The sequence below is a fragment of the Pelecanus crispus genome, chromosome 5, assembly GCF_030463565.1.
Source record: "Pelecanus crispus isolate bPelCri1 chromosome 5, bPelCri1.pri, whole genome shotgun sequence".
Classification (NCBI taxonomy): domain Eukaryota; kingdom Metazoa; phylum Chordata; class Aves; order Pelecaniformes; family Pelecanidae; genus Pelecanus; species Pelecanus crispus.
In genome coordinates, this window is record NC_134647.1 from 70,787,575 (window position 1) to 70,813,597 (window position 26,023).

The following is a 26,023-nucleotide window of genomic DNA, read 5'->3' on the forward strand; positions in this document are numbered from 1 at the left end:
TTATGATCCGGCAACAGCTGAGACAGCTCCTGCCAGAGAAGGAGGGGGATACTTCTGCTGCCCTCGCCCTGCTCTGTGGCTCAGTGGCAGCTGTGGTGGTCTGGAGATGGCTGGGCAAAAGGCAGATCCAGAAGAAAATGGAAGAGGCTCGGAGGACACGGGATGAGGGCATGAAGAAAATGGCAAAGGCTGTCCAGCATTTCAGGGAGCAGGTAACCCATCCTTCTGGGGAGGTCTGAGTCCTGCCGAGGCGTCTACTAATGTTGTTCTTCAGCTCCTCCTTCCAGCTCATGCCTCCGTAGCTTTTATAACGAGGAGTCCAGGGGAGATGTGCCAGCAGCCCTCCACAAGAGGAGAGGTTGCCTTAGGAGGAAGGGAGATCACTGCTCTCCTCAAGCTGGATGAGATGTGGTGGGAGTTTACAGCCAGGGAGATGTGAATTACTCACTGGGAAGAGGTTTTGGACAACACAGGTGATGAAGCACTGGACCTTCATTGATCCAAAACCCAGTTCTTTTGAGATCTAGAAATGTCTCTTGCCTCTATGGGTAGAAGCAAGAAAGCTTCTTCCTCTTCCTAACTCTAAGTTTACACATCTGTCCACACCCCTATATCTTTGTCTCTAAAACCTGGCTTCTGGATAGCTCTTGGAGAGTCTTCAAAAGAGCTTTCACTAGGGTTCCCAGCAAGTGATACCTCCTGGCCCAGCAGGCTGCTTGGCCTAGCTTAACACTAATGAAGCACAGGGCATTCAGTGTCCCCTGGGAGCAAGCAGGACATGACATGGGGATGAATGAGGCAGGCACCCAACTAGTGTGGATGTGGCCCTGAATTCCTACTGCAACACTGATTTTTAATCACTTTTCCTTCCTGCTCTATTCGCTTGAGTTAAACTGGTTAAACCAGCCCATAATTACACAGGTAATGTACCTGGAGGTAAAGCATACCAGCTACAAGTGATACACATCTTTAAAACCCTTTATAAATATGATATAAAACCTTAAAAAAAGCTGGTGGCACTGAGAACTGCCAGTCATCTTCAACTGAGTAGACCTTACCCACCTGTGAGTCCCTACTGACTTTGCAGTTTGCTGGGCTTTAGGCATTAGATGTCTGTCCTCAGACCAGGCTGACCCACACTGCCTGTACCCATTCTGAGGGGTGAAGGGCCAGCCTGAGACTGGTGTGCAAGGACTTTGGTACCTTCTGCCCAGGCTGGTGTTTGCTCAGCTGAGATTACCTCTTGGTCAGTGGGTAAGCCCCACAGTGCCAGCAGGAAGGCTCTGATGTGAGGCATCGTCTCATCCTCTGCTGCAGTGAATATGTGAATCTCTTCTACAGCTTCAGAGACAGCTGGGCTCCCATGTTTGCATCCTGTTCATGACAACCAAACTCAGGATGAAACACTCAGCAGCTCAAGGCCTGAACCCCCACATGCAGGGTCTGCCTTTCCAGCAAGCTCTATTGATAATGTTGGCAAAACTTAAGAGACTTATCCCCTCTGAGCCGAAGGGTAACTGGAGCTGCTATCCTAGCATCCCTTTCATCTTCCCCTTGCAGGTCCCCAGTGTCCAGACAGATGCCATCCTGTCCCTGCCCCTGCTGGAACTCACTGGGAGACTGCAGGAAGGGTCTCTGTGCCCCAAGACTGTCCTCTACACCTACTTAGAGAAGGTGAGTGCCTGTCTGCAGTGTGATAGGCAAACCACTTATCTTCTCCATGCCATTGTGTGTGGACGGGTGGCTGAGAAGACTTGAGCTGGTGATTATGACAAGTCTTTAATATAGCAGGTATCAGGAGAAAGATATGAAAAGGCAGGGATCTTTCTGTCTTCTGGGTCAGACCCATCACTGGACAGTCCTTTGAGATGGCTTGAGCTGGGATACTCTGGGGAGGGGGTTACCATTCATGCCAAGCCACTAGCCCTTGGTTTGAAGATCTGGATAGTTACTGAATGCAGCTGTGTAACGACGCTGTTCTTAACTAACACCTATTCCTCCACGTGTCTGGCAAAGGCCCTGGAAGTGACCCAGCAGACAAACTGCTTGCGACATTTTATCCCAGAATGTGAGGACCAGCTCCAGGAAATACAACAGCAGAGGGAGAAAGGGATGCTCTATGGCATCCCCGTCAGCATCAAGGATCACATCGGCCACAAGGTGCTTCCCTTTGTGCCTGTGAAGTGTCCCATTGTGAGCTGGGCTGGGTGGTGAAGTGGTGGGACACAAAGAATGGGGAAGGGGCCCATTCTCTCCCTGCTTACACCAGGGGAAGCCTGACTGGGTCTGAGGCTGTGGCCCCACATCTCATTGCAGCTGTGACCTTGGCAGTTAGAAGCTTTCATCAGAAAAAAACCAAAGGGTGAATATTTATACACACACATGATTTCTTCTCTGATACCTGAGACAGCACAGGCTGGGCTACATGGTCATTCGGGCCATAACTCAGACTTCTACTCAGAGGTTTGCAGTATCAAGGATAAGAACATGGCACAGCTTCTAGAAAGTCATTAGTAGCAGGAACCATTAACCTTGAATCCCTGTTGTGCTGTAGCCTGGCCACTGAGCCCCTTAGCAAAGAGCCTGTGCATGAGACGCACCAGGGACCCCCTCACAGGCAAGCCCTGATGAGGACTGACCACACACTCCTGAGCTGAATTTGTTAGGCAGTCTCCTCCATGCTGACCTACCAACACAGTTAAGAGGGCTCTAAGCTAAAAGCAAGCCACAAACACCAAGGCTAACTGAAAAGGGATCATGCTGTGTTTGCCTGGCATGTATATTCCCTCCCTGAACACCCACTGGTGGCTTCACTTGGATGGCAGGACACTGGGTTTGATCCTGAGCTAGTGCACCTATGGAGTTGCATCTGGGTCAGGGTAGAGAACTAGCATAGAAAAGAGCAAGGACAACTTCAGGAGAAGCCTTAAGTGCTTGGCAGCCCTCTGACAAGGATGGAAGGAGAGGGAGTCCTTGGGCCTTCCTGCAAGGGCTTGCAAGGTCTTGGGTTAGTTCCAACCTTCCCCCCAAAGGGGACACCAGATCATCCTTCCAAAACTGCAGGGCAACTGCACTGACCGTGTATATTGTCACTTCTCCTCTCTGCAGGGGCATCTGTCGACCTGTGGGCTTGTGCAATGCCTAGGCACTCCAGTGCAGGAGGACAGCGTCCTAGTCAAAGTTTTGAAGAGACAGGGGGCCATCCCATTTGCAATGACCAACGTGCCACAATCCCTCTTCAAGTAACATACCTCATTAGAAATCTTTCCTCTCGTTGTGCTCCTGAAGCTAAAACCCAGCCTGTAGGTCCCAGGAGAGGCTCCTTCCTGTCTCCTGAGGTGTTGCCTGGATAAGTCCCTCTTCCATCAGCTGCCAACAATCTCAGTTCAACTGAAAATAGCTTTTGGATAAGATTAAGAGGGAAAAAAACCTACCATGACATAAGAGAAATCAAGTGCACTTGTGCATGGGAGGGAGAGAGGAGGTTTATGGGAATGAGCCATGTCCTGAGGGATTTACGGGGTGGAAGGATGGGGTTGGCTATGCCCCATAAGCTCACTGCAAAGGAGAGCCAACAAACTCAAGGCATTAGGCTGCTCCTGATAGCCTGCTTGCTGGTTTTCTTCTCCCCAGCTTTGACTGCAGCAATCCCATCTTCGGCCAGACCTTGAACCCCTTCAATCACCAGAAGAGCCCCGGGGGCTCCTCGGGAGGGGAGGGAGCTCTGATTGCAGCGGGAGGCTCCATCCTGGGCATTGGCTCAGACATCGGTGGCAGCATCCGCCTGCCGTCCAGCTTCTGCGGGCTGTGCGGGCTCAAACCCACGGCTGAAAGACTCAGGTAGGTTCTGGGGTCTGCCCTTCCCACCCTGCAAGGAGCCTGCTAATTGTCGAACTCAGCAGAAGGGGCAAGGTACTCAGTGAGTACTGGGGGGAAAAGAGAGGACAGTTTCTTAAAGGCTGGCTTGCTTTGCTCAAAACCTCTCCCAGGAGGCAGTGTTGTTAGGTTTTGTGGGGAAATGGCCATGTTTTCACTGTAAATATGGCCTGAAGTTAAAAGGAATAGGGGGCTAAAATGGTTAAATAATGCCAAAATGGAACATTTTTGGTTAAACCAAAACTAAGATTTGTTGGGGTTTAGGGTTTTTTTTTCATTTCGATCAAAATTTTCTCTTTCACATGACTCAAATCAAATAATAATTTCCTTCTGGTTCAGGTCCTGAACTGAAGACCCCACTATGCTATTCAAACGTATTGGGAATATCTCACCATTACTGAAATGACAATATACTTCTTTTCCTTTTCCCACAGCCTGTCTGGAGTGAATGACCCAGTCAGTGGGATCCTGGCAGGTACACAAATTTTTAATTGATTTTCTCTATATGCTGTGAAAAGTCCTCTGTCCTTCTCTAGGCCTGTGGAAAGCCTGAGACAACCAAGATCTGTCTGGAGTCCATCTGAAACATCCCACCTCCTTGCCTGATCATCCCTTGCAGACAATGTGGCTGTGCAGAGGGTGGACCAGTGTTTGGCAGACCCGTTTGCTTAATGTGGACATTTGCTCTCGTCCCACTCCAGTTCCTTGTGCGTTGGGGCCAATGGCGAGGGACGTGGATAGCCTGGCCCTGTGCATGAAGGCGCTGCTCTGCGAGGAGATGTTCCAGCTGGACCCCACTGTGCCCCCCATCCCCTTCAATAAGGAAGTGAGTCCTTAAGTCAGCAAGCCCCAGTTCTTTTGAGGTTGCTCCACACTCAATGTATGCATTCTTTAAGGGTCCAGTTATCTTTACAGTGCTGGTTTCCACTAACTTGTTAGCTCTGTTTGAGAGCACAATTCATAATTGTTAGAAAAAAACAGGTTACTAAGTAGTTGTCCTTTCAGTCTTCTCAGTTGGTGTGTGTTTTATCAGATTGAGAGACACCAGAAAACAGTGGGGAGGAAGGCAACACCAGGAACAAAAATCTGGAGATTTTTAGGAGAAGATGAGACAGGATTGGAAACTCCTTCAGCAAATCTCTTGACTGAGGACATTTCCTTTCCCTCTGCAGCAGATGAATTTCAGAAGGTTTTTCCACCTTCATCCTTTGTAGCAATGGTTGAATCTACTGGTCTTGAGTGGCTGTGCTCTGTCTGAAGGGAGGGATGAAGGGAAGGCTGGAGAAAAAGGTGGGGGTGGACATTTGGAAAGGGTAACCTATGGAAACTGTAACCAGCAAACCAGAAAATTAGTTACTCTTTAACATCAGAAGCTTTTATCCCCTTCTTCAGTGGGCTTCACCATGGGGGCAGTCCTACCCCCGGCAGGGTTGGAAATGCTTAACTGGTGGTTCTTTGCTCCAGGTGTACTCCAGCTCTGCTCCCCTGAGGGTCGGGTACTACGACACAGATGGCTACTTCCCACTGCCCCCTTGCATGCGGCGGGCAGTGCAGGAAACCAGGGGGGCTCTGCAGGCAGCTGGGCACCAGGTGAGCACAACCACCCCACGTTCTTCTCCCCAAGGTGTCCCCAGCTTTGCTCCTCACTGCTGAAGCCACCCTTCAGAGACTAGACATAGCCCCCAAGCCCAGTTGTGGATTAAATGACCTACCAGAAGTATGGAACTAAGTTACTACAGCCACGTAACACAACGCAGACACATGCCTACCTGGGGTAGCAGTGCATCTCATGGGGAAACAGCACTAGCAATTAGCAAGCTTGTACCTTCAAGGGGCCACGGGTGTAACAAATCCATCTCTGATCTCGTGGCTGTGTTCCACACCAGACAGCAGCATCCATAAAGTGCTGCATTTGACTCTGGAAGGTTGTCCTGGCATTTTCTGGGTCTGTTGTTCCCCAGCAGGGCTCCAAGAGGTGTTTTTCCCTTCCTCCCCAATGTCCATGGAGACTTCTGTCCTTCCTGGACCACCGAGGGAAAAGGACCATGGGACATAGGATGGGAAACACTTTTCTCTCCCTGTGGAAACATGCTAGTGGTGCTTTTCATAGCAAAGTGATTCCATGTCTGAGCAGGTTTCAATTCTGTTGGGACAGGTGGGAAACTGGTGCAGTTTCTGGCTCAGTGACTGCCTGGAGCAGGATGGAGGAGGAAAGAGCTCTGAAGCGATCTCAGAGTTGAGCCAAATGGCTGTAGGGAGGAATAATCCCACAGGGAGATGCCTGTGCCGGTAGAGGGTTGAACCAGGTCTTCCGTTGGCGTGTGGAGCCCAGGGAGGTGTTGCCTTGCCTTTGAAGTATATCCACAGTCAGGCCTTGGAAATTATTCACATCCCTAGGCTGCCACATAGTCTTGTTGTGTTTTGGTACAGCTGGTGCCCTTTTCTCCACCTCGGATCCACTATGTCATGACTGAACTGTTTTTGAAGACTTTTTTTGCTGATGGAGGCCATGCTTGGTTGGACCTGTTGTAAGTAGGAGCCCTGGACCAGCAGTGCTGTAAAACACCTCCATCCCCATGCCCATGAGCACAACGCACAGGCAAAATAAGCCCATCTCTCCCACTCCAAACAGGAGATACTCAGGTTTCTGAGAAAGGGCAAACAGCTTCTCTGGCATGATCCCCTTCTCTTGTCATCTCCCAGCACAGAAGATATTGTAGATCCAAGCTTGAAATCACAGGTTAATTGCTGCAAGATCCCGAGGCTGGGGAAGAAGCTGCTGGCTCTGATTCTTAAACCTCTGGTGAGTCCCTGGCCTTAGGCTCAAAGCAGAGTGGTGTCAGCAAGGCCTTGAGATGCCTGAAAGTGGGATGGTACTGAGAGACACCTTTAAGTAGAAGCACTGGGATTTCAGGCCAAGGCACATGCTATCACTTTGGAAGGTCTTTTTTAGACCCCGCTGGGATTTATCCAGTGCAAAGGGAAATGAGAGAAGGACCAGGCAATAGCTGTAAAAGATGAATGCAGAGCCCACAGCAAGAGGTTCTTCAAATGCTAGACCTACTGGTGCCCAGTTTCTTACATATTCATGCATTAGGATTACTGCACCAGGGGGACTTGTGTTTGAAACTCTGTTCCTGTGTTGGAGGCCTCCCAAAGATCACATCTTCATGGGGACTCCTAGTGATTAATAAGAGCTGGTCTTCACTGTAGCGCTTTCACCAGGTGAGCATCATTTGTAGGGCTTCTCTCCTCTATCCTCCATTTTCTCTGCCTATCTGTCCAGTTGGGCTGTTCCCAGCTGACAGGATCAAAAAGGTAGCAGTGAGTGGGAGGCAATCAAAGTGCTTGTAGAGGTCTTGTTTCTGTGAGATACCAAGCTAAAAAATGTTTGATTTATCAAAAATAATGAAAGGCAACTTGGTTCAAGTCAGTGCATTCCTCTGTGAGCAGGAAATATTAGGCTGTAAGAAACAAACTGGGAATGAACAACCAGAAGTTGGAAGCAAAGTAAAATCAGAACCATGAGGTGCATTTTTAGTCATCATCATTCACCCTCAGTGCAGCATCCCCAGGGACAGAGGCAGGATGGGACCAAGGGTTTCCTGGGATGGCACAAGATTCTGCACCCGCATGTCATGTTCCTAACAGCAAGCTCTTGCCTTTCCAGTTTCCCCGGATGGCTGACTATCTGAGTGCCTTGAGTGGAATGAGGTAAGATGGCATCATCCCCAGGGATGTCCATGAAAATGAACAGTACCTTCCCCTCTAAGTGTCCATTGTGTGGGGGACTGGCTTCACGACAGGCTCTGACCTGCTCTCTGCAGGGGCTGTCCCTCAATCCTGGACATGGCTTCAGCCTTTAGGAACACATCTCCCCAGTGTTGCACTGCTCCTAGTCCTGAAAGGATTGAGGGACTTGGATGGATAAGGTCATACAGGAAGCCTGTGGCAGAGATGAGCACTAAATTCAGGCTCACAAGAGAAACCTTCTCTCTACCACTTCCAGACATTGTTGCTTAATTGCTTGGCCAAATGCCAAAGGAAACTTTAGGCAAATTGTGAAAGATGTATTGTTTTAAGTAATTGCTAAAATCACCGAGGCTTATCAACCTGGAGGATTATTTAAGCAATTCCTCCTCCTCTTAAAGCTTAAAAATATTGCTATGATTTCCACTTGCAGGTCAGTGAAGGAGATGTGGAATCATCACCATCAAATAGAGGTATGTTTTGAGGACTTTTGTCTCTGCCATCATGTTACAAGTTGAGGCTTTATAGCAAGTGCCAGGTCAGAGCATCATCAGTTAGGAAAGGGGTTGTGCAGGAGGGTGCTGGGGAGGAGACAAGACGGAGGCAAAGGCACAAAAGAGAGATAAGAACGGGGTAGATGGGCTTTTGGGTCAACCCAGCCAGGACTTTATCACCTGCCCACAGTGCTCATGTCCAAATGCCCCTGATTGACGGTCCCAGCACCACGAAGGCTGCCCTAGGAGTGGGGACGGCTAAAGAGGGACCTTTCCCATTCCTGGCACGTGCTGTGGAGGCAGACACTTACACGGTCCCCTGCCTCTTCCCTCAAGCACAGCTGCCTGGTGCTGCCTCCGTGGCTATGCCAGAGCCTGGTGCATACCCTGGCGAAGCCGAGATGCTCCAGGTGTGGACATGGCCTCCATGTCATCTCCCCTCTCCTCCCCAAGGTGTACCGCACCGAGTTCATCAGCCAGTGGAGGGAACTCCGGCTGGACGTTGTGCTGTGCCCTGTCCTGGGGCCTGCCTTCACCACGGGATACCCTGGAAAACTCCTCAGTAAGTGGGTCTGGGACCTTCCTGGGTGGACAGAGGACCACAGTGGTTGAGACTGGACAGAAATGTCCACTACCACGCAGCTTCACTGCCCACCTTTTATGGGCATTAGGAAGGAAAAATAACTACCATAAAGTTATCTGAGCAGATGGAGACAGACACATGCATGAAGTGATCTGATGGCAGTTGTTTCTTGCAGTAGAACTTGGACCTGCAGATGACCAGCCCTGTGCAATCTCTTCTCCCAGCAGCAGCTGGTTCTCAGGGTTTTCAGTGAACATGTAATGTGTAAGTTTGAAGGAAGACAGGAGGCTGTGACTACCTGCATTCTGTCTTCTGCTTCTCTCAGCTGCCATCTCCTCCACAATGCTGTACAACGTCTTGAACTTCCCCGCTGGGGTTGTACCCGTCAGCACAGTGACAGAAGCTGATGAGGAAGAGCTAAAGCTTTACCAAGGATGCTGTAATGACCCCTGGGACTGGACACTGAAACAGGTATGCAACATGGAAAATGGTGGAGCAGAGACTGCTGATGGGTGTTCAAGTTTCACTGAAATCAGGGGCTCCTAAATGTCTCCATCAATATGGGCACAGTGCAAAAAAAACCCCACCTCTTCTTTACATACCCCTTGCAAATCCCTTTTCTCCCAAGCCCCAAAAAATGTAAGTCACTAACTGGGGAAGCACCCCCAGGCTAGATTATAGGCTGAAACCAGAAAGGAGCCATGCAGCAAGGCTTGAGTATGTTCTTGTAACAGCCACAGCCCACAGCACTGCGCTGCACTTTCCTCCTGCTCCGTGACACCTTCACCAGGCCCAGGCTGTCAGCGGAGCATGGATCAGGAATGAAGATGCTGAAGGAAAAGGGATCTGGCTGCAAGACAGCTCAAAGCAGAGCTGGCTGGCGGGTGGGGGTGGGTGTCTTAAACATGCTGTCCAAGATTTGGCAACCATTTCTATCATGAGAACAGCAAGACCCTTCCCTCTGCCCCAGCATGCTAACACTTGCTGAATGGCAGGGCTCGGCCCCCAACCTCCCCACTCTCCGGGACGAACCACGTGCCTAAACTAAGTTTCCAAAAGCTGCTGGAGGTCTGAGCCCCCCAGGTAACCCCTCACCGCTTGTGCCCCTGCTGCAGGCTGTGGCAGGAGCTGTGGGGCTGCCTGTGGCTGTGCAGTGCGTGGCCTTGCCATGGCAGGAGGAGCTGTGCCTCCGGTTGATGAAGGAGGTGGAGACCCTCAGCAGTAAGAAGAGAGCGGCATAGCCTCCACTGTCCCATGCCTGCAGGGCCAGAGGCGAGGCGAAAGGGACAGCGCTGCACGACATCTCAGTCTCAAACAGATAAATATTCAGAGACACCACAGCAGGTCTTTCTCGTTTATTCTCTATGTCTACAGTAAAAAAGCAGACCTTCTTTGGGACATTTTCAAACGAAAAATAAATAAAAAGCAGTTTTGCTTTCCCTGGAAATTTGGGGTATTTCCTGATAGCCAGCAGACAAAGTCTCTCACCCCTTCTACATCCGACGTAATTTGCAGAAATACATAGGTCCAAAGTTGGCTGTGAGGTGAGGCAGAACAAGCTCCCCCAACCGGCAATCCGAAAAGAAGGAAAACGTGTCCTGGAAGAGCGTCCGGAAGTGGCTCAAGTCCTCAACGTGGATATTGATGTTAAACTGGGTTTCTGCAATTTCTACCGCTCTCTCGATCACATACTCATTCTGCAGTGGGGAGAGGGAGCACGTAGAATACACCACCTCTCCTCCCGGCTTGGTAGCAAGGATCCCAGCCCTGCAGGCAAGATGAATGCACACACCATCACAGGAAGAAGATGACTGTGTGGGACACCAGCATTCCCGCCCACCAAAACTGGGAAGCCAGCACGTAACTTGTAGGAGGTGAAAGACAAATCTCCTTGAACTCCACAGGCTCAGCAGTCTTACTGTGTCACAGCAGCTTGAGGACAATTTTAGACCAGGGCAACATGAGTCAAATAGATGCTTAGATTGATAAAGTACTTAACATAGGAGAGACGCTGCTGGATAGAAGCTGGAAGGTGTAATCCTACACTCGCCTCCAAGGGCATGGGATAAGAGACCATACAGGGGAAGAGGCTCTCGCAGTTCAAGAGCTGCCATGAGACTCTCTAATCTGTTTCCTTATTGCCCCAGCTCGCAGTCAGCCCATCCAGCTTTCCCAGTGAAATGGGGTGACAAAGCACCTCTGTGTCCTCCCATGTACTGGGAGATGTGGACACTCAGGAATCCTCCAGGGCTGACTGTTGGGATCTGGGAGATCATCACACAAAAGGACAACACTATACCCAACCCATTCCTAATCCATTCTAAACCCTCCGACCTACCTCCTATGGCTACCTGCTGGGGACAGGAAGGACATTTGATCTGACCAAGAACATTTGTACCTTCTTACACTTATGAATTGATGTGCTCAACTATTGCCATTTCAGAAAACTACATATGGTTTCCACATTTCCCAGTTAGGGACACATAAAGTAAGAAGAGGGTTCGGTGCTGGCCATGGAGAGCTGCTACTGTAACACAAATAGCAAAACACAGCACTGAGCTCACTCACATCAGCAGCTGCAGCTGCAGCATAGGCAACATCTGACGCTCCTTGGTTCGTCTCCTGTGGAAGATGTTGTTGTCCTCCTCCATGACAGAGTGTCTGTCGGTCGTGCAGGGCACATCCACCAGGACCTGCAGCAGCAGAGGTCCTGCATCAGTCCTGGCCGCAGGTCAAGCTCAGCGAGTCTCCTAGTGCAACCTGCCCCTTGCCCAACTCCTCCACCCTTGCCACACACCCAGCGGCTCTCAGTACCTTGCGCAGGTGACACTTCCCGAGCATAGGTGTGCACCCACGCTGGCGGTTAACTGGTCTGGCTGCTTTTGCATTTCAGAAACATGCAAACAGACACAAAACCAGCAGATAACACCACGCTCTCACATGTGTCCTCATTTAACGTTTCTACTCTGTACGTCTTCCTGGTAGGCGTTACTGCAGCACCTATGGCTGCAACCACGCACGGCCAGAGCTCCTGCAGCAACGCCTCCAGGAGTAACAAATCCAGTTCCTGTGGCTGGACGTGGCTGAGAAATAAGAATTATCTAATCTTCACATTTAACCCCTTCCAGATGATGGATTTTTAGATTTTTAAGGGGTATTACATAGGTAAATAAAGGTACAACTCTGGATGCCCATATGTTCCACATCCTGCAGGAAGGGTATAGCAGGAGGAAATGCTACTCCATATGTGGCTCAGTCTTCTCTCTTTCTCTGCACTTAAGATTATGGAAAACTATACAATTATACTGTAGGATAAGCTGCTGTCTTCCTCTGAAACAGGAGGAAAGCAAACTAGATGGGTTTATCTCCAATGGTTCCCAATCACTTACCTTATGGAAAGTGCCACCTTCCACCTGCCCCCAGTCCCTTCCATCACAGGACGTGACACTCACAGTTTCCCTGATTTCTTTGGGAACGTAGCTATGGAGAATCTGGTACAGCCTCTTCGTCCGGGAAATCGAGATGTCATTGGCTGCCAGATGCCCTGAGAGGACAGAACAGGCACAGTGGGAACATCACTCTTGCAAAAACACAACTGATTCCCAACTCTTATAACCAGAAATGATTAACGGTCAGACACTAATAGGGACAGTGCACCCTTCCAGCCCTGTTTTACGCACGGGGACAAGGAACACCCACCTCCACTTACCACAAACCCCAGTCTGCAGCAGAGCCAGAGTCTTGCCACCCGGAGCTGCACAGAGGTCGAGGACAAAGTCATCCGGCTGCACGTTGAGCGCCAGGACAGGCAGGAGAGATGCTGCATCCATGAGATAATAGTCGAGGAGCCCCAGAGTGTCTGGCCTGCAAATCACCAGTTTGCATAAAAAAAGCAAACATGCGAGGAGAAAAGAAAACAGCAGTTGGAAGTGAGGATGGGGACATACAGAAGCAGCAGGTGCTCACGCACGTGCAGCCCCTGAGACTGGCAATGACAGCCAGGGATGTCTCACCGTGCAGGGCGAAAGCGTGTGATGTCGCCCCTGGGGAAGGTGTAACACTTGATGTTGGGGCTGATGGAGGCACGAAGCACTGGCGACATCTCTGCCTGTGTCATCGTCTCTGCCTGCATCACTGTCCTGCCCTCGCCAGAGCCCTCCTGGGACCTGCCTTCCCCTCTCCCCGCTTCCCCCGCAGCTGCACCACACTGCAATTGCTGCACCTTTTTGGGGGCTTCGGAAACAAAATCGGTGGCGTTCAGCAGCTCCAGCTCTTGGGTGACGTGGCTGACAGGAGAGAAGTTGTTGAGGAGGGCACCGTACTTCTGCTCACAGAGCAGGCCGGCGCGGACAGAAGGCCACAGGTCCTTCAGCTGCAGGCTGTAGCTCGTGTCGAAGTGGTGCAGGGCCAGCCGCGTGGCTGGGATGCGGGGTGCTGTGGCAGCCTGGAGGGAAAAAAATATCAGGGATGTTAAAAGACAAAACATCTTGACATCCCAGTGCCCCCCGCCAGCCTCAACTTTTTTCTGGGAGAATCCAGCACCGGGTTCTGGACTGCCAAAAGTCCTTGGGGCCTCGCTGCAGCCCCAGAAAGCGACTGTGTCCCCAACACCTGTGGGCTGGTGGTCTCCTGGGGAGGGTTCAGGACCGGGAAGGGCTAAATGGGGCCAGGGGCACGAGGCGGGCACACGGGGAGCGTTGCGGCTGTGTATGGAGCAGTGTAACCAGGGTGTAATGGGGGTGCAATGGGCGAGGGGGTGCTATAGGGTGCAGTGAGAGGGGCAAGGGGGTGAAACGAGAGAATTAGAGGGGTGCAACAGCAATGTAACTGGGGTAAAATGGGGAGGTAGAGGGGGTACAAAGGGTGCAACGATGACAGAAGAGGCACAAGGAAGGTGGGACGGGGGAGAGGGGAGACAGGAAGGGGTGCGGCAGAGGCAGAACCCGAGTGTAATAGGGAAAGAGGAGACAGAAGGGAGGGGGAAGCGGGGGAACGATCGAAAGAGGGTAAGAGGGGGTGCGGGGGGAGAAAAGGGGTGCAACGGGGTGCAGAAGGGTTAGCGGGGGGAGAAAAGAGGGGATGCAACGCTGCACAGGGGGGGAAAGGGGGTGCGGGAGGGCAGGGCAGCCCCCGCGGCAGGGAGGGGCGGCCGCAGCGCGGGGACCCGCTCCGGCCCCGCTCACCCACTTCTCCTTGTGCCGGTGCCGGTGCCGGTGCCGGCGCGGCCCCGGTCCCAGCCCCGGCGACGGCAGCAGCCGCTCCCCGCCCCGCCACCGCCGCAGCAGCAGCAGCGCTGCCGCCCGCCCCGCACTGCCCAGCGCCGCCATCGCCCGCGCGCCCCCGGCGACTTCCGGGGCGGGGCGGCCCCGCCCCTCCCTTGGGCCCCGCCCCCTCCCTCGGGCCCCGCCCCCGCCCGGGCTCCCCGGGGGCGCGGGCTGAGGAGCCGCGGCACGGCCGGGGGAGCGGGCGAGGGGGATAGGCTGGGTTTGGGCATCAGGGGTTGAAAAGGATCCGGCGACGCAAGGGGCTTCGCGGCAGGGGACACAGGCGCAGCTGGCCGCGCCCCAGCCCTGCGGCTGCGTTCCACAGCCCGTGGTATGAAAGCCCGCATGCTCCAAATACCGACGTGCTCCGCTTACCCTGACAAAACTCCGTTTCAATCCGCTCGGGATTAAATTTGAAATCCACCAGGAAAAGGATTACAGACTGCTAGAGAACAGCCAAATTCAAAAGGTGGGGGTTTTCGCCTCAAAGAATACCCGAGAAAGGATTTGCTGCTCTGTGAAACATCGCTTTTCCTGCTACTGAACATCCTGGCTCGGAAGAAAAACAGGCAGAGCATGAACTTGACCCTTCCACAGGACAGCCCCGGGTCAGCAAAAGGAGCTGGGGTCTCACAGAGAAGGGTTTTAGCTCCCCCAGGCGACGCCTCATGCCCTGCTCGGGTTTGGGCAGGTGGAACCACCACCGTGCCTGCCTGCAGCCATGCGGTCACTCACTCCAGGCAAGAATGCGAAGCCAACCACGGCTGGGAGGCTCTTCCAGCCACTGGCGGCAGCAGCAGGCGACAGCTGATGGTTTTCCCCCAAAGGGGGTAAATTGCTCTCCTAGAAAAGGGTCACTCTCTTTAGCTTAATTTAGTCAGAACATACTGTGTGAACAATATTGGTCCTGGGGGGCTTGGAAACATCTTTGTGGCTCCAACAGGCAAACTTCTTACCTGTGGCACTGCGCTCCAGCCACTGCTCCGTGGCTGCGCAAAAAGGACGTTCCCACAGGTGAGGAAAAGTCTCCCCCCACAAACTGGGCTCTGACCCCCGCTAATTCCATCTTAACCCGGTACAAATCAGAAGCACAAGAACTAGGAAATAAAGGAGGTTATTTCCATGGGAACTCTGAATGTTTAATATGGAAAATTACACAACATCAACATGGTTCTTGCATGGCTGCGCATCTTCCACGAGAAGAGACGCAGCAACACGCCAACACTCAGTCGCTGCCAGGAAGCAGTTTCATTTATACTTGGCATGGAGGGCATGAAGGGGCAGGAAGCAGTACTGTCAATCCAGGAACCGTCGACACGGGCTGTGGAAGCAGATGGACAATCACGCCCGCCTTCACTTCAGGTTCTTAAAGAGTTTGTGAGCAACCTGAAAAGAGGCAAAGCAATCGGTAACTCACAGTTTAGGGCTGGAAATCAGCAGGGTGTTACCACCCACCTCCTGTTTTTCTTGGCCACTAAATACACACGGCCCCACAGCCCTCCGCTCTTCTCCTTGTTTTGCAACAAGTCATTCAAGAAAACTAACAAGCTGAGATTTCTTAGAAAGTTTCACCTCAGGTTGAAAAGGTTTAACTTTAAAATGGCAAATACAACACTGAAATAAGCAGTGTCATTTGCAGGCCAGAAACAACATGTTTGACTTGACTGTTTAACAATTTATCGAATCCCAGCTGGAACTGTTGTAACAAGGAGTAACCAGATATTTAACAAGAAAAAGCATCAAGGCTCACAGTTCTTCAGAGCTTACTGTGACTGAACAGCTACCACGTCTCACACTTGAATCACCTGCACTCTGAAGTGCAGCTAAAGGCAGCTCTGCTCTCAGCACCTGCAGGGATGCTGCGTCCACAGGTGCTGCACTTACGCAGTGGTCCCTGGCGTGCAGGAAGTCAAAAAGCTCCTCTGTGCACTGCTCTTCTGTCTCGGACCTGGAGGACACCCGCGCATCGCACAGCTCCAGCCGCTCCCGCGCCTTCACGCATTTCTCTGTCTGCTCACAGTGCTCACGGATCGTGGTTAAAGGATCCTGCAGACACGGGGCTGCTGTGAGAACAGGGAGACCCCGAAACGCCGTTTCCCCCCGAGGTCTTTGCTTTAACAGGGAGCCATATATCTACGCCAAAGCCCCGACTGAAGCCGCCTTCTTTTCCAAGCTCTGGGTCGCAGCACACAGCGGCGACGGGGGCCCAAGCCCCTGCGAGTTTGTTCGTCGGTGCTGAAAGGCACCGGGCCTGGGAGCAACGAGTCGCTGCAGAGGCCACGGGTCTCCCCCACCGCGGCCGAGGCCTGCCAGCCCCCCGGGCAGGGGCAGCCCAGCCCCCCCCGCCCCGCTCCCCGCCCCGCGTCTTACCACCAGCTCTTCCTCCTCCTCCTCCTCCTGGGGAAAAAAAAGAAAGCACAGCCGTTACCCACCGCCCTAGACGCCTCGGCCTAGCCCCCGCCGGCCCGGCCCGGCCCGGCTCACCTCAGGCTCCCCGGCGTGAACGACGCTGTCACGCAGCCCCATCGCTCCGCTCCCGCCGCCCAGAAGGACTCGCCAGGGTCACCCGCCGGAAGTGCCGCTGCTTGCCCCGGAAGCGGAAGCGCGCCCGCAGCGCGCTGGGGCCGCCCCCACAGGATGGTGCTCCGGGCCTGGGCGCTTCCCTTCCCAACATGGCAGCTGGCGGTGGCTGCGCTTGTGACCATCTCAAGATGGCTACCGCGCCGTTCCCGGCCTTCTTTTTGTTGTTCTTCCTGGGGATTGCAACTTTGAAGCCGGCTCGGTCTGGCTGCCGCTGCCGGCCTCTGTGGCCCCGCGTGGGAAGGGGACGCCGCTCCATGCGACCTCCCTAACATGGCCGCCCGCTCCCTCCTCCTCCCAAGATGGCGGCGGCGACCGCGAGCGGAGGGGGTGTGTCCCTTCCCAAGATGGCGGCGGCGCGGCGGCACTGAGCGGGACGATGGCGGCGGAGGGTCCGCGCAGCCTGTTCGCGCTGAGCGCGGCGGCGGTGAGCCGCAGCATGGGGGCCCTGGAGCGGGACGTCTGGGGTAAGGCGCGGGCGGCGCGGGGCGGCGGGGCGCGGGGCCTGGGGCCTGCCCGCACCCTGCCGCCCTCTCCCTCTGGCTCTCCGCAGCGCTGCCCGGGCACCTCCTGCGGGGGCTCCTGCCGCTTCTCACCGTCTTCCGCCTGGAGCGGGCCGAGGGCGCCGCGCGGAGAGCAGGTGACTCCGGCGGGGACGGCAACAAATCCTTGGGGCTACCCGCGGGCGGGAGGGACGAGCCCCCCAAAACTGACGGGCGGGGACAACCCCCGCCACACACACACTGGGGGGATGCCCCCGACCTGGAGAGGTGATCCCCACACCGGCGGGACCCCCAGCTGGAGAGAGGAGCCCCGCGCTGGAGGGGCGAGCCCCTCCCGGCTGGAAATGGGAGCCCCGGGCTGGAGGGGTGACCTCTCTACGGGGCGGGGGACGGGACACCCCCGGAGCACAAGTCCCTGCCACTGGCGCTTGGACACCTCCCGCGTCCAAAACCTTGAGCCCCGTCCCATACCCGGGCAGGGTTCACGCAGCAGTGCGGGCCCTGCTGTAACTCTCCTCCTTTTGAGGACCAACAAAACCCACCATTTTTCAACTCACCTCCCTTAAAAGGTGGTGGTCTTCCTCTCACCACAAAGCACCGTCCTTTTGCTGCAGGGGTCTGGGTCTGCACCCCACAGCGCTGCCCCTTGTCCGCCCAGCACCCCTGCGAGCTCCAGGGTAGAGCACTTGGACAGGGAGAAGGAGTGAAAGTGCCTGGTTGATTATTTTTTTTTCTCCCAGGCCTCTCAACACAGCCCATCTGGCGCAAGCTGTGGGACGACGTGATGAAAACCAGGCCGCCCAACTCGGAGGTGAGGGGACGCTGCCAGTGGGAGAAGGGGCATGACACAGGTGCCCTGTTTCCTACATCTTCCACGAGGTTTTGTTTTGAAGCCTGCCAGTGCTCCTGGCCACCTCCGACTGATTGCTGGTGCTTGTTTATAAGCATTCGTAGAGCTCAGGACCAAGGCATGACCCTGGTATTACAATAATTTTGGGAAACGGGGTTCATAAAAGGAACTGTAGTGTACAGCCACACCCTTCATCACACAACAGCAAGTTTGTTGAAAGAATAAGTCCTGTCTTTAGAGATATAGTTCTTAGGGAAACAGAGGATAAAAACAGTATCTTATATCATGCTTATGGCTATGCTGGCAAAAAAAAAGAAATGTGCTCATATCATAGAAAGCACCAAAAAAATACTTACAGAAGACACCGAGTGTGGAAGAATGGTTTTACATAGGAAAACTGAAGCAGCTCCATTGATTCAGCATCACAAAAGAATCGTTAACAGACAACTTAATCACAGCCTATAAATAGATGCTTGGGAAGAAAATTCCTGATGATGTGGTTTTTAATAGGCAAAAACATGGCTTAGCTTCAGACCACTGAGCAGGTTTAAATTAGGCCGGAAGCAGGATGAAGAGTGAGTGATGGGAGTAACTCACTTTTTCAACAGATACACTGAGGAAAGATGTTGAGACCCGGAAAGGTAGTATCAGTTGTGCTAGTGGTAGGTTTTTTTGGATACCACATTTGCCAGCTTAGCAGATAGCAATAATTTAACTTAAAAAGAGCGAGAAAAATTGTGGCTGACTTTTTGTTAATGTGGCCCTGTTGTTTAATTGCAGAATATACCCTGTTGGAGGAAGAAGTTCCTTGAAACATTCTTCTCAAACGTTCTTCACGGTGTCTTGGATGTTTCCTCTGACTGGCGTCTCAATGACCATCACTTTTCGCCGCTGCTCCACAGCTCCCCGCACGTTTCCCAGCTTACCCTCTGCAACATGCTGCAGGGCGCAGTGGAGCTCACTGCTGAGCACAACCAGAAAGTGCTTGAAAACCTGGCTGGCTCCCTGCGGATCCTGAAGTTCCAGCACCTCCTCTCCTCTGACCAGTCCATCAGGCGTTCGCTGGTTTTACTTCTTCACCGGCTAATTCACCATGGCTCTGTCAGCCAAGTGTCCATGTATTCCTGGCCTGTTCCCGACACGGTTCTTCTTGTTCTCATTTTGAGCATGAGTGCTGGGTTTTGGCGCTCAGGAAATGCCCTCGCATATCACAGCAGCCCGTGCGGCCTTTGCAGTGAGGAGGACAAAGCCCAAAGCCAGGAGTCAGCACAAGAGCGAGCAGAGAGGGACCGTTGTGATGAGAGGGAGTGGAGTGATGGTGGGAACCAGAAGAGATCCCCCAGGGCCCTGGAGGAGGCTGATGTGGACGTGAATGGATGCGGGGCTGATGCTTGCCTGAACTCTGTCCTCTCCGGACTGAGAAGTCCTCCTCTGCGAAACCAAGCATGTGGTGAGGCAAGCAGCAAGGCACCCTGTGACCACACCAGCATTCAGGGAGGATCTTCTCCTCGTTGCATCTCAGAGCAGCTGTCCTGTCACCCCGTTCTTCGAAAGACACGCAGACGGACAAAATCTGCAGTGGGGAAGAAACGTCGCTGCCTCAGACGAAGCAGGGGACCATATGCTGACCCAGAAGACCTATATGATTTTGTTTTTACTGTTGCTAGAGAGGATAATTCAGGGTTACTCAACAAAAACAGCACCACAGAAGGAGAAAACGCTGAGAACTGGACTAGTTCCTCCCCAGGATCTCTGTGTGCTGGCCATGCTGGTTGTAAGAAAAGAGGAGGATCTGCTGGGATTTTTTCTCTGAAAGCTGCTCGCCGCTTCCGAAGTGTGTCCACGCTGGAATTGTTTTCCATTCCTTTGACTGGGGAGACATGTCGGACTCTGAGTAACCTGCTGAGCTCCTGGGTGTCTTTAGAAAACTTGGTTCTGTCTTACAATGGTTAGTGGTGTGAACAGCTTGCTTCCTTCAAGCCTCAGCCTAATGGTCTGACTTATTGCTCAGGTTTACCCTATTTTATTTTTACTGGAATGGGCATTGTAAGAGTATGGGTACCCAATCTTGAGAATGGCATCAGTAGAGATGTGTAATGAGCGTGAGGACTTGTTTGAGGGAGAGAATGGGGACCTTCTGCCCCAGAACAGCCTCCGGCCTTGCGCTTAAATGCCATCCAGAGAGGGTGAAGGGAAGAGCCAGATCTCCACCTCCCATATACACAGTCTAGCTTAAGAACGTGTGGATAAAGCAGTCTGTGAGTTTATCCTTTGACTTAGGTTTCTTGGTCACTGGTGCAGCTCCAGCTGTGTGTGCGTTGGTGTCTGTATAGGCACAGCTAACACCTTTCTGTACAAATGCCGTTCCAGGCCTGGGTGCTAACATCTTCTGCATCCTCTCTGGGCTCCGGGCCCTCTCCCGCCACTCAGACTGCCACCTCCGCGTGGTGCGCGTGAGCGACGTCTTCTCCCACATGCCCTGCATGGAGCTTGTTCGCTGCATCCTGAGCGCCTTTCCCCAGCTCCACACGGTCTCAGTCAGCTTCGACCTCAAAAACCAGCTGGAGGGGAACAGGCCAGGGGGGAATCCAAGCTGCAGTGAGGCAGAAATCACAGGTAGGAATCATCATTCTGAGTGATGACCAGGACATGGCAGATAGAGCCGTAAAAGCTTGGCATGCGGATTTGAACTCTACATTGTTAGAGTGATGTGTAATCAAGGAATTACAGCCTCACCTTTCTGATTTAGATGGTGTTGCAGTTCGTCATTTCCAGTCTGCGACATCCTCTGTGGAGCCTGAGTCTTGGACAAAGCATTTTATTGCTGTACGCCAGACTGCTGCAACATCAGCTTTGTACAGGGCCAGTCATAACCTGCTAGCAGTGACCATGCAGCCCACAGGGAGTGTATCCCACCAGATCTGTAAATTGGTTGGAAGCTTCTGCTTTGTCCATCCTATTGACTGTGAGGCTCTAAGCCTTCAGTGGACCCTTAAGCAGAGGGAAAGCATCTCTTGGTCATCATAATACCAGAGGTGATTGCAAAGGACTGCCCAAGCCTCTGGATCACAGTCTGGGAGCTATAGCAGCGTGTTCTCAGCTCACAGGTCTCTCATCACCCTTATTAGATCTTGAATGACCAGAAAAGCAGTAAGCAAAGCCGGAGCGAGTATGGAGTGGGGTCAGTGAAAAGCTGTTATCTAGGAAGACACAGGCTGGTTTGTGCGTTAAGGGTGATCTTTGCTCAAGCATTGTTTCACTGCTAGAACGCAGTAGAAATTTGTGGCCCTGTGGTCTGGCAGGAGTCTTGAAGTAAGCCTTAAGTGATTTACATTACCATAGGTCTGAGTTGCCATAGAGCTCTGTGAAGCAGGGCACCGTCACATAGGCACTTTCTGCCAACCTAAACGATAGTCATGTCTAGCACACGGACTGCTTGCTTGCTGTAGGACCTAGCTATGTTGAAGATCGTCACTCCAGGCCAAGCTCTTTCATTGTCGTTTGTTTTTCTTCCCTTAGAGAGCTGCCTGGAGCAGCTGGAGATCCGATTCCCTAGGGAACCTCTGCACACTGCCTTCCTGCTGCCAGTGCTCAAGGCGTCGAAGTCCCTCCAGCAGTTGTCCCTTGACAGTGCCACACTACCCTGTTCTCAGGAGCTCGGGCTCCTTTTGGAGGCGCTCAAAGGTACTCTGCGAACCTGTAGGTAGCATCACTGCAACATAGAGAGTAGCTTCCTTGCTGTGATCTTCCATCCTTTAGCATGAAGCCAGCTTAGGTGGGTCCATTTCTTCAGTGTGGATATCCTTGAAGTTTCCTGAGAAAAGGAAGTGGGTGTCAGCCATCCCACTTTCTGTGCTGAGCATGTGAATGATCCTGCACAGCAGGATGGTTCCTTTTTAATTACCCATAATCCAGCACAAATTATCCACAGTCCAGCTCAGTTTCTGGGCTTTAGCTGTAGTTGGGTCAGGGTCTTTTTATCCCAAGGATGTACAGTACTTTACCTGAGAACTTGTTTTGCTTTTAGAGTGTAATCCAGATTTGAAGAAACTGAGCTTTCACGATGTGAACCTGGCAGAGCACCAGAAGGAAGTTCTGCTTCTGCTTCAGGATCCCATCCTGCAAGGTACAGCAAACTCCTGGGTGCTGTTGCTTGGAAAGATGCTGCAGGTGGCTGCTTTTGCCTGGCTGACATTTAAGAGGTGACCTTCAGATGTGTAAGGTTTAACCAAATGTCACTGTCCCTGGAGCAGATCTGTAGCTGTTGGCAGAGTGGGAACGTGTCTCGTTCTTTGTGGCAGCAGGGCAGAGAGAGGAGCAGCTGCAAAGCTGGCATATGCTGCAGAGAAGAGTCCATAGTCTTGGCTATAAACCAAAGATTTTTAACCTGCAGAGCACATTGGCCTTTAACTGGGTCAGCTGGCAAAGCCGCTTCCCTGGGTGTGGTCTCTGCTCTCTTCTTGTGGCAGAGCAGCAGTGCTGTTGTGTGCAATCCACTGCTGGGGAAGCTTTGTTCTTACATACAGATTAAGGGCTGGAGCTGTCTGCAGGATGTAATTATGGAATAATGAAGTGCACAGGGAGTACACCAACATGTATTGTCAATCCATTTCTTCCGTAGAAATCACGTTTTCCTTCTGCCGGCTGTTTGAAAGCTCTACTACTGAGTTTTTGTCGGAAATAATCAATACAGTGAAAAGAAATTCATCTTTGAAGAGCCTCAAACTGCCTGGGAATCGCCTTGGTGCGTACAGTGAATGCTGGTGTGGGGCCCTGACCTTAGACCAGCCCTCTTGGAGGTAACTTCAGGGTTGGAGTTAGGACCATTGCTAGCTGGTGACCTCAATGCTGAACTTAACACATGCATGAACAGAGTGGATTTAGTTCACAAAATAAGGAGCACTGAGTTCATTTTTTAAAGGCAGAATTTCAGTTGCGTTCAGTGATGTACCAAGAGCGTAGGTGCTGTGCAGGCATTACAGTTGCTTTTCCCTGCAGCAAAATCAAGTATCAGCAGAACTCCAGATTTGACTGAACACTAATCTGCTTCAGACTCTTTAACAGGAACAGATTCAGCAGCAGATGCACTGCCTCTCATTCAGAGGCACAGGTTTTGCCCAAGTTTGGGCATTTTGTGCCTTAAAAGCTGTTGGCAGCCACTGGAGGGATGGGAACAAGTAAAGGAAGGGTTTGTGTCAAAGCGGAACTGAATTTACAGAAATGATAGGCTTTTTGGATCACAGGCCAAGTAGAAATGTTTGAGAAATGAATTTCAGTAAATCCAGAATATTGTTTTCTGTTCTTTTAATGAAATGAAACAGGAAAGCTTGGGATCACCTGAAATACACTTAATTGCTAAGGTTTGTGTTTAACCCTGTGCTTTTGGCCATTTTTAAAACAAAGCTGCGTATTGACTTCTCGAACAAAACCAGGATTTTTCTAGTGAAACAAACTGCCCTATCAGAAAATGTTTCCATTGCCTTGAACACTGAGCTTGGGGGTGAACGTGCTTTAGGCCACTGAGGGGGACAAACTGAGGGTGCAGAGGTGAGCCCTTTGTGCTGTGTGCGCATGCTTACAGCCTCCTTTCTGCACTATTATCCCAGCCCTGTGGCCATTCAAATATTTAAGACAGTTCTCAGTTTGCATCTAACACCCATATTTCTCCCCTCTTAGGGAATCACAGGCTGGTTGCTCTTGCAGACATTTTCTCTGAAGATTCCTCCTCTTCTCTTTGCCAGCTGGATGTCAGGTATTCTGCTGCTCTAAGCACACTGAATTTCTTGTTTTGGGAGGGCCAGAGCTGAACTGGGCTCAGACAGCAGGAGAAGCCTGAGCATAGTTTTGTTCCTTCCTCAAGGGAACACGTGCCAAAGAAAAGCTTAGAGAAACACTGCAGTGGGCACATACAACCTCAGGGACCTCCAGCATCTCTGAGGCATCTTGCTTTCCTTTTGTAATAAGAGTCAAACTCAGTCTTAAAAGCAGCTTTGGTTTGCTGCTCCCTTGGGAGCCCTGTAGGCTAGAACTAACATCCCTACGTACATTTATTCTTAGGCATCAGCATGAATAGCTCTGTTCCCACTGCCCTGGAATAGGGAGAGAATGCTGTCATTGCCCCTGTCAGACCCTGTGAATGCCTTTGCATTCCTTTCATCATCTTTGGTCTTCAGCCTGAACTGCTGCTCTCTTCTTGAGACACAGGCAGTAACCTTCATGACACACATGGACGGTGGCATTTCTGCAATACTAATGACTGGTTTGCTTGATTTCCCCCCCCCCGGCTTCTTTAAATCCTAATGAGAGTACACAGGCTTGACAATTTATTTAACTATGGCCACTCCTTCAGCAGCCTTGAATCCTGATTGTTACTGTTCCTCTCACAAGATTAAGTCCAGCATGCAACTTCATATTTATTTACACATTTACGCAGGAGAAATGACCTTTTAATCTCCTAAAAACACCAGGACCTGACACATGCTCTCCAGATTTTCTCAGGAAGAAGAGACAAATGATCATTTAGTGCTGAGGCTTGCACTGGGACCTGTAGGTCCAGGCAGTTGACAGCTGCTGAGACTGAAGTGCTCCTGGCACTGCTTAGCCAGCAGCTTGTGTCCAGCAACATTTTAAGGCCACAGCTGGGTCTACTTAAGTCAGCAGTAAGGAGGCCAGGATAGTGAGCTTAACTTGTCACCTTAGTTTTAAAAAGCTTCCAGCCCTTCATATTACTGTGGTTCAGTTTAGTTTTTCATCAAACTAACAGACCCCTCACATTTTGTATTGCTGAAGAAAGTTGTACTTTGCATTGAAACATCCCCACGTACCTGCAGTGGCAGCTACTAGAAGGAACAGTAATTTAAACTACTCAAATGATAGCCTAGACTCTTAATGACTTCTTTTTTGTCCTTCTTTCCCTGGAAAGCTCAAATTGCATCAAACCTGATGGGCTCCTAGAGTTCACAAAGAAGCTGGAAGGCCACATCCAGCAGAGAGGGGGACAGATTCAATTCACACACCTCCGCCTCTTCCAAAATTGGCTGGACCAGGACGCTGAAACAGCTCAAGAAGCGCTTCGGCGTCTCAAAGCTGTGTGCAGTGTGGTCAACGACTCATGGGACTCCTCCCAGGCCTTTGCTGACTATATCAGTGTCATGTGATGGACACAGGAGCAGGAGAAAACCGATCAGCTTGAACTAAGCAGTTAAGTTCCTGGCCAGTAAGACTTATTTCACAGCACAGGTGGGGTTTTCTTCCCCTGGTTCAAGCAGTATTCAGTTGTTCTTGTCATTTTTCTGTTCACTGGAAGAAGGGTGCCACAGTGAAGAGACACACAAGATTGTGTGGGTCAACAGCTGTATTTCCAGGTGATCTAACTCTTGCCATCTTCTCAGTTTGAATATTTTAAGTGGGACATACCAAATGAGCTTCTGTGACTTCTGCAGGTCTCTGGACAAGCAGTTATTTATTTCACTGGGTGTTGTTACAAATTTCATGTTTCAGCCAGTGTCTCATCAATAACCGTCTCCATCATTGGAGAGACTCAAAAACTATCTGGTTGTGGTCCTTGGCAACCAGCTCTAGGCAACCTTGGTTTTGAGCAGGGGCATTGGACAATATGACCTTGAGGTCCCTTTCAACTTCAACCATTCTGCAAAATAAGAACTCCTCCTTCCATTTAAAGGGAGTAGAAAACAAGAGAAAAAAAAGAAAAAAGAGCCTTGACCTTTTATATTTGGAAAATTGTACCCTATTAAAAAAAAAAATCTTTATGTACCAAGTAGCCTGCTGTTTATTTCCAATCATGTTGCCCCTCTCCAATGTCTGCAGTCATTTTACAGAGGTTTTGAACAGTTTGTTCTTTTGTGACATTTTTATAATAAAAATATAATTAAGACCCATAATGTACCAAAGTGTGAATTTTATTACTGACTTGTAATGTGATCTAATTAAAACACTCTGCTAGATCAGGGGATCCTGCCCATAGCAAAGCAAGTGGTTTTAGAAATGGAGTTACCTTAGTAGAGCCTGATTTCCTACTGCCTGCATGATCTTTCAGGCCAGATGTTCAACATACAAGCTGAAACTTTTTTCCCTTGTAGAAATCATCTTGTTCCTGAGTAATC

The 26,023-nt window shown here is 51.4% G+C and overlaps 4 protein-coding genes across 5 annotated transcripts; 2 read left to right on the forward strand and 2 right to left on the reverse strand.

The window, feature by feature from the left end:
- The first annotated feature begins 2 nt into the window (after window positions 1-2).
- On the forward strand, window positions 3-9,944 carry LOC104029373 (vitamin D3 hydroxylase-associated protein). The gene is made up of 15 exons (XM_009480704.1): window positions 3-212; window positions 1,561-1,674; window positions 2,017-2,160; window positions 3,109-3,242; window positions 3,634-3,840; window positions 4,311-4,351; window positions 4,578-4,702; window positions 5,341-5,466; window positions 6,307-6,404; window positions 6,580-6,679; window positions 7,547-7,590; window positions 8,060-8,099; window positions 8,574-8,682; window positions 9,029-9,174; window positions 9,819-9,944. Exons 1-15 carry the CDS (start codon window positions 3-5, stop codon window positions 9,942-9,944), a joined length of 1,764 nt encoding a protein of 587 aa, XP_009478979.1.
- A 115-nt stretch (window positions 9,945-10,059) lies between these two features.
- Window positions 10,060-14,030, reverse strand: NSUN4 (NOP2/Sun RNA methyltransferase 4). Its single transcript, XM_075711021.1, has 6 exons — window positions 13,887-14,030; window positions 12,717-13,147; window positions 12,413-12,567; window positions 12,093-12,247; window positions 11,272-11,396; window positions 10,060-10,470 (listed from the first exon to the last, which is right to left on the reverse strand). The coding sequence occupies exons 1-6, from the start codon at window positions 14,028-14,030 to the stop codon at window positions 10,197-10,199; spliced, it is 1,284 nt and encodes a 427-aa protein (XP_075567136.1). The 3' UTR covers window positions 10,060-10,196.
- Window positions 14,031-15,072: 1,042 nt separating this feature from the next.
- Window positions 15,073-16,523, reverse strand: UQCRH (ubiquinol-cytochrome c reductase hinge protein). Of its 2 annotated transcripts, none has more exons than XM_075711108.1 (4): window positions 16,452-16,523; window positions 16,338-16,361; window positions 15,852-16,013; window positions 15,073-15,353 (listed from the first exon to the last, which is right to left on the reverse strand). In XM_075711108.1, the coding sequence occupies exons 1-4, from the start codon at window positions 16,491-16,493 to the stop codon at window positions 15,321-15,323; spliced, it is 261 nt and encodes an 86-aa protein (XP_075567223.1). In that variant the 5' UTR covers window positions 16,494-16,523; the 3' UTR covers window positions 15,073-15,320. The 2 variants fall into 2 exon arrangements, with proteins under 2 accessions (XP_075567223.1, XP_075567222.1); XM_075711107.1 differs by having other exon boundaries at window positions 16,338-16,364.
- A 116-nt stretch (window positions 16,524-16,639) lies between these two features.
- On the forward strand, window positions 16,640-25,601 carry LRRC41 (leucine rich repeat containing 41). The gene is given in 11 exon segments (XM_075710406.1): window positions 16,640-16,781; window positions 16,784-17,014; window positions 17,101-17,187; window positions 17,791-17,861; window positions 18,681-19,848; window positions 20,271-20,516; window positions 21,420-21,584; window positions 21,928-22,026; window positions 22,522-22,644; window positions 23,577-23,652; window positions 24,823-25,601. Coding segments are annotated over 11 exon segments (2,643 nt in total). The 3' UTR covers window positions 25,058-25,601.
- Window positions 25,602-26,023: the final 422 nt, after the last annotated feature.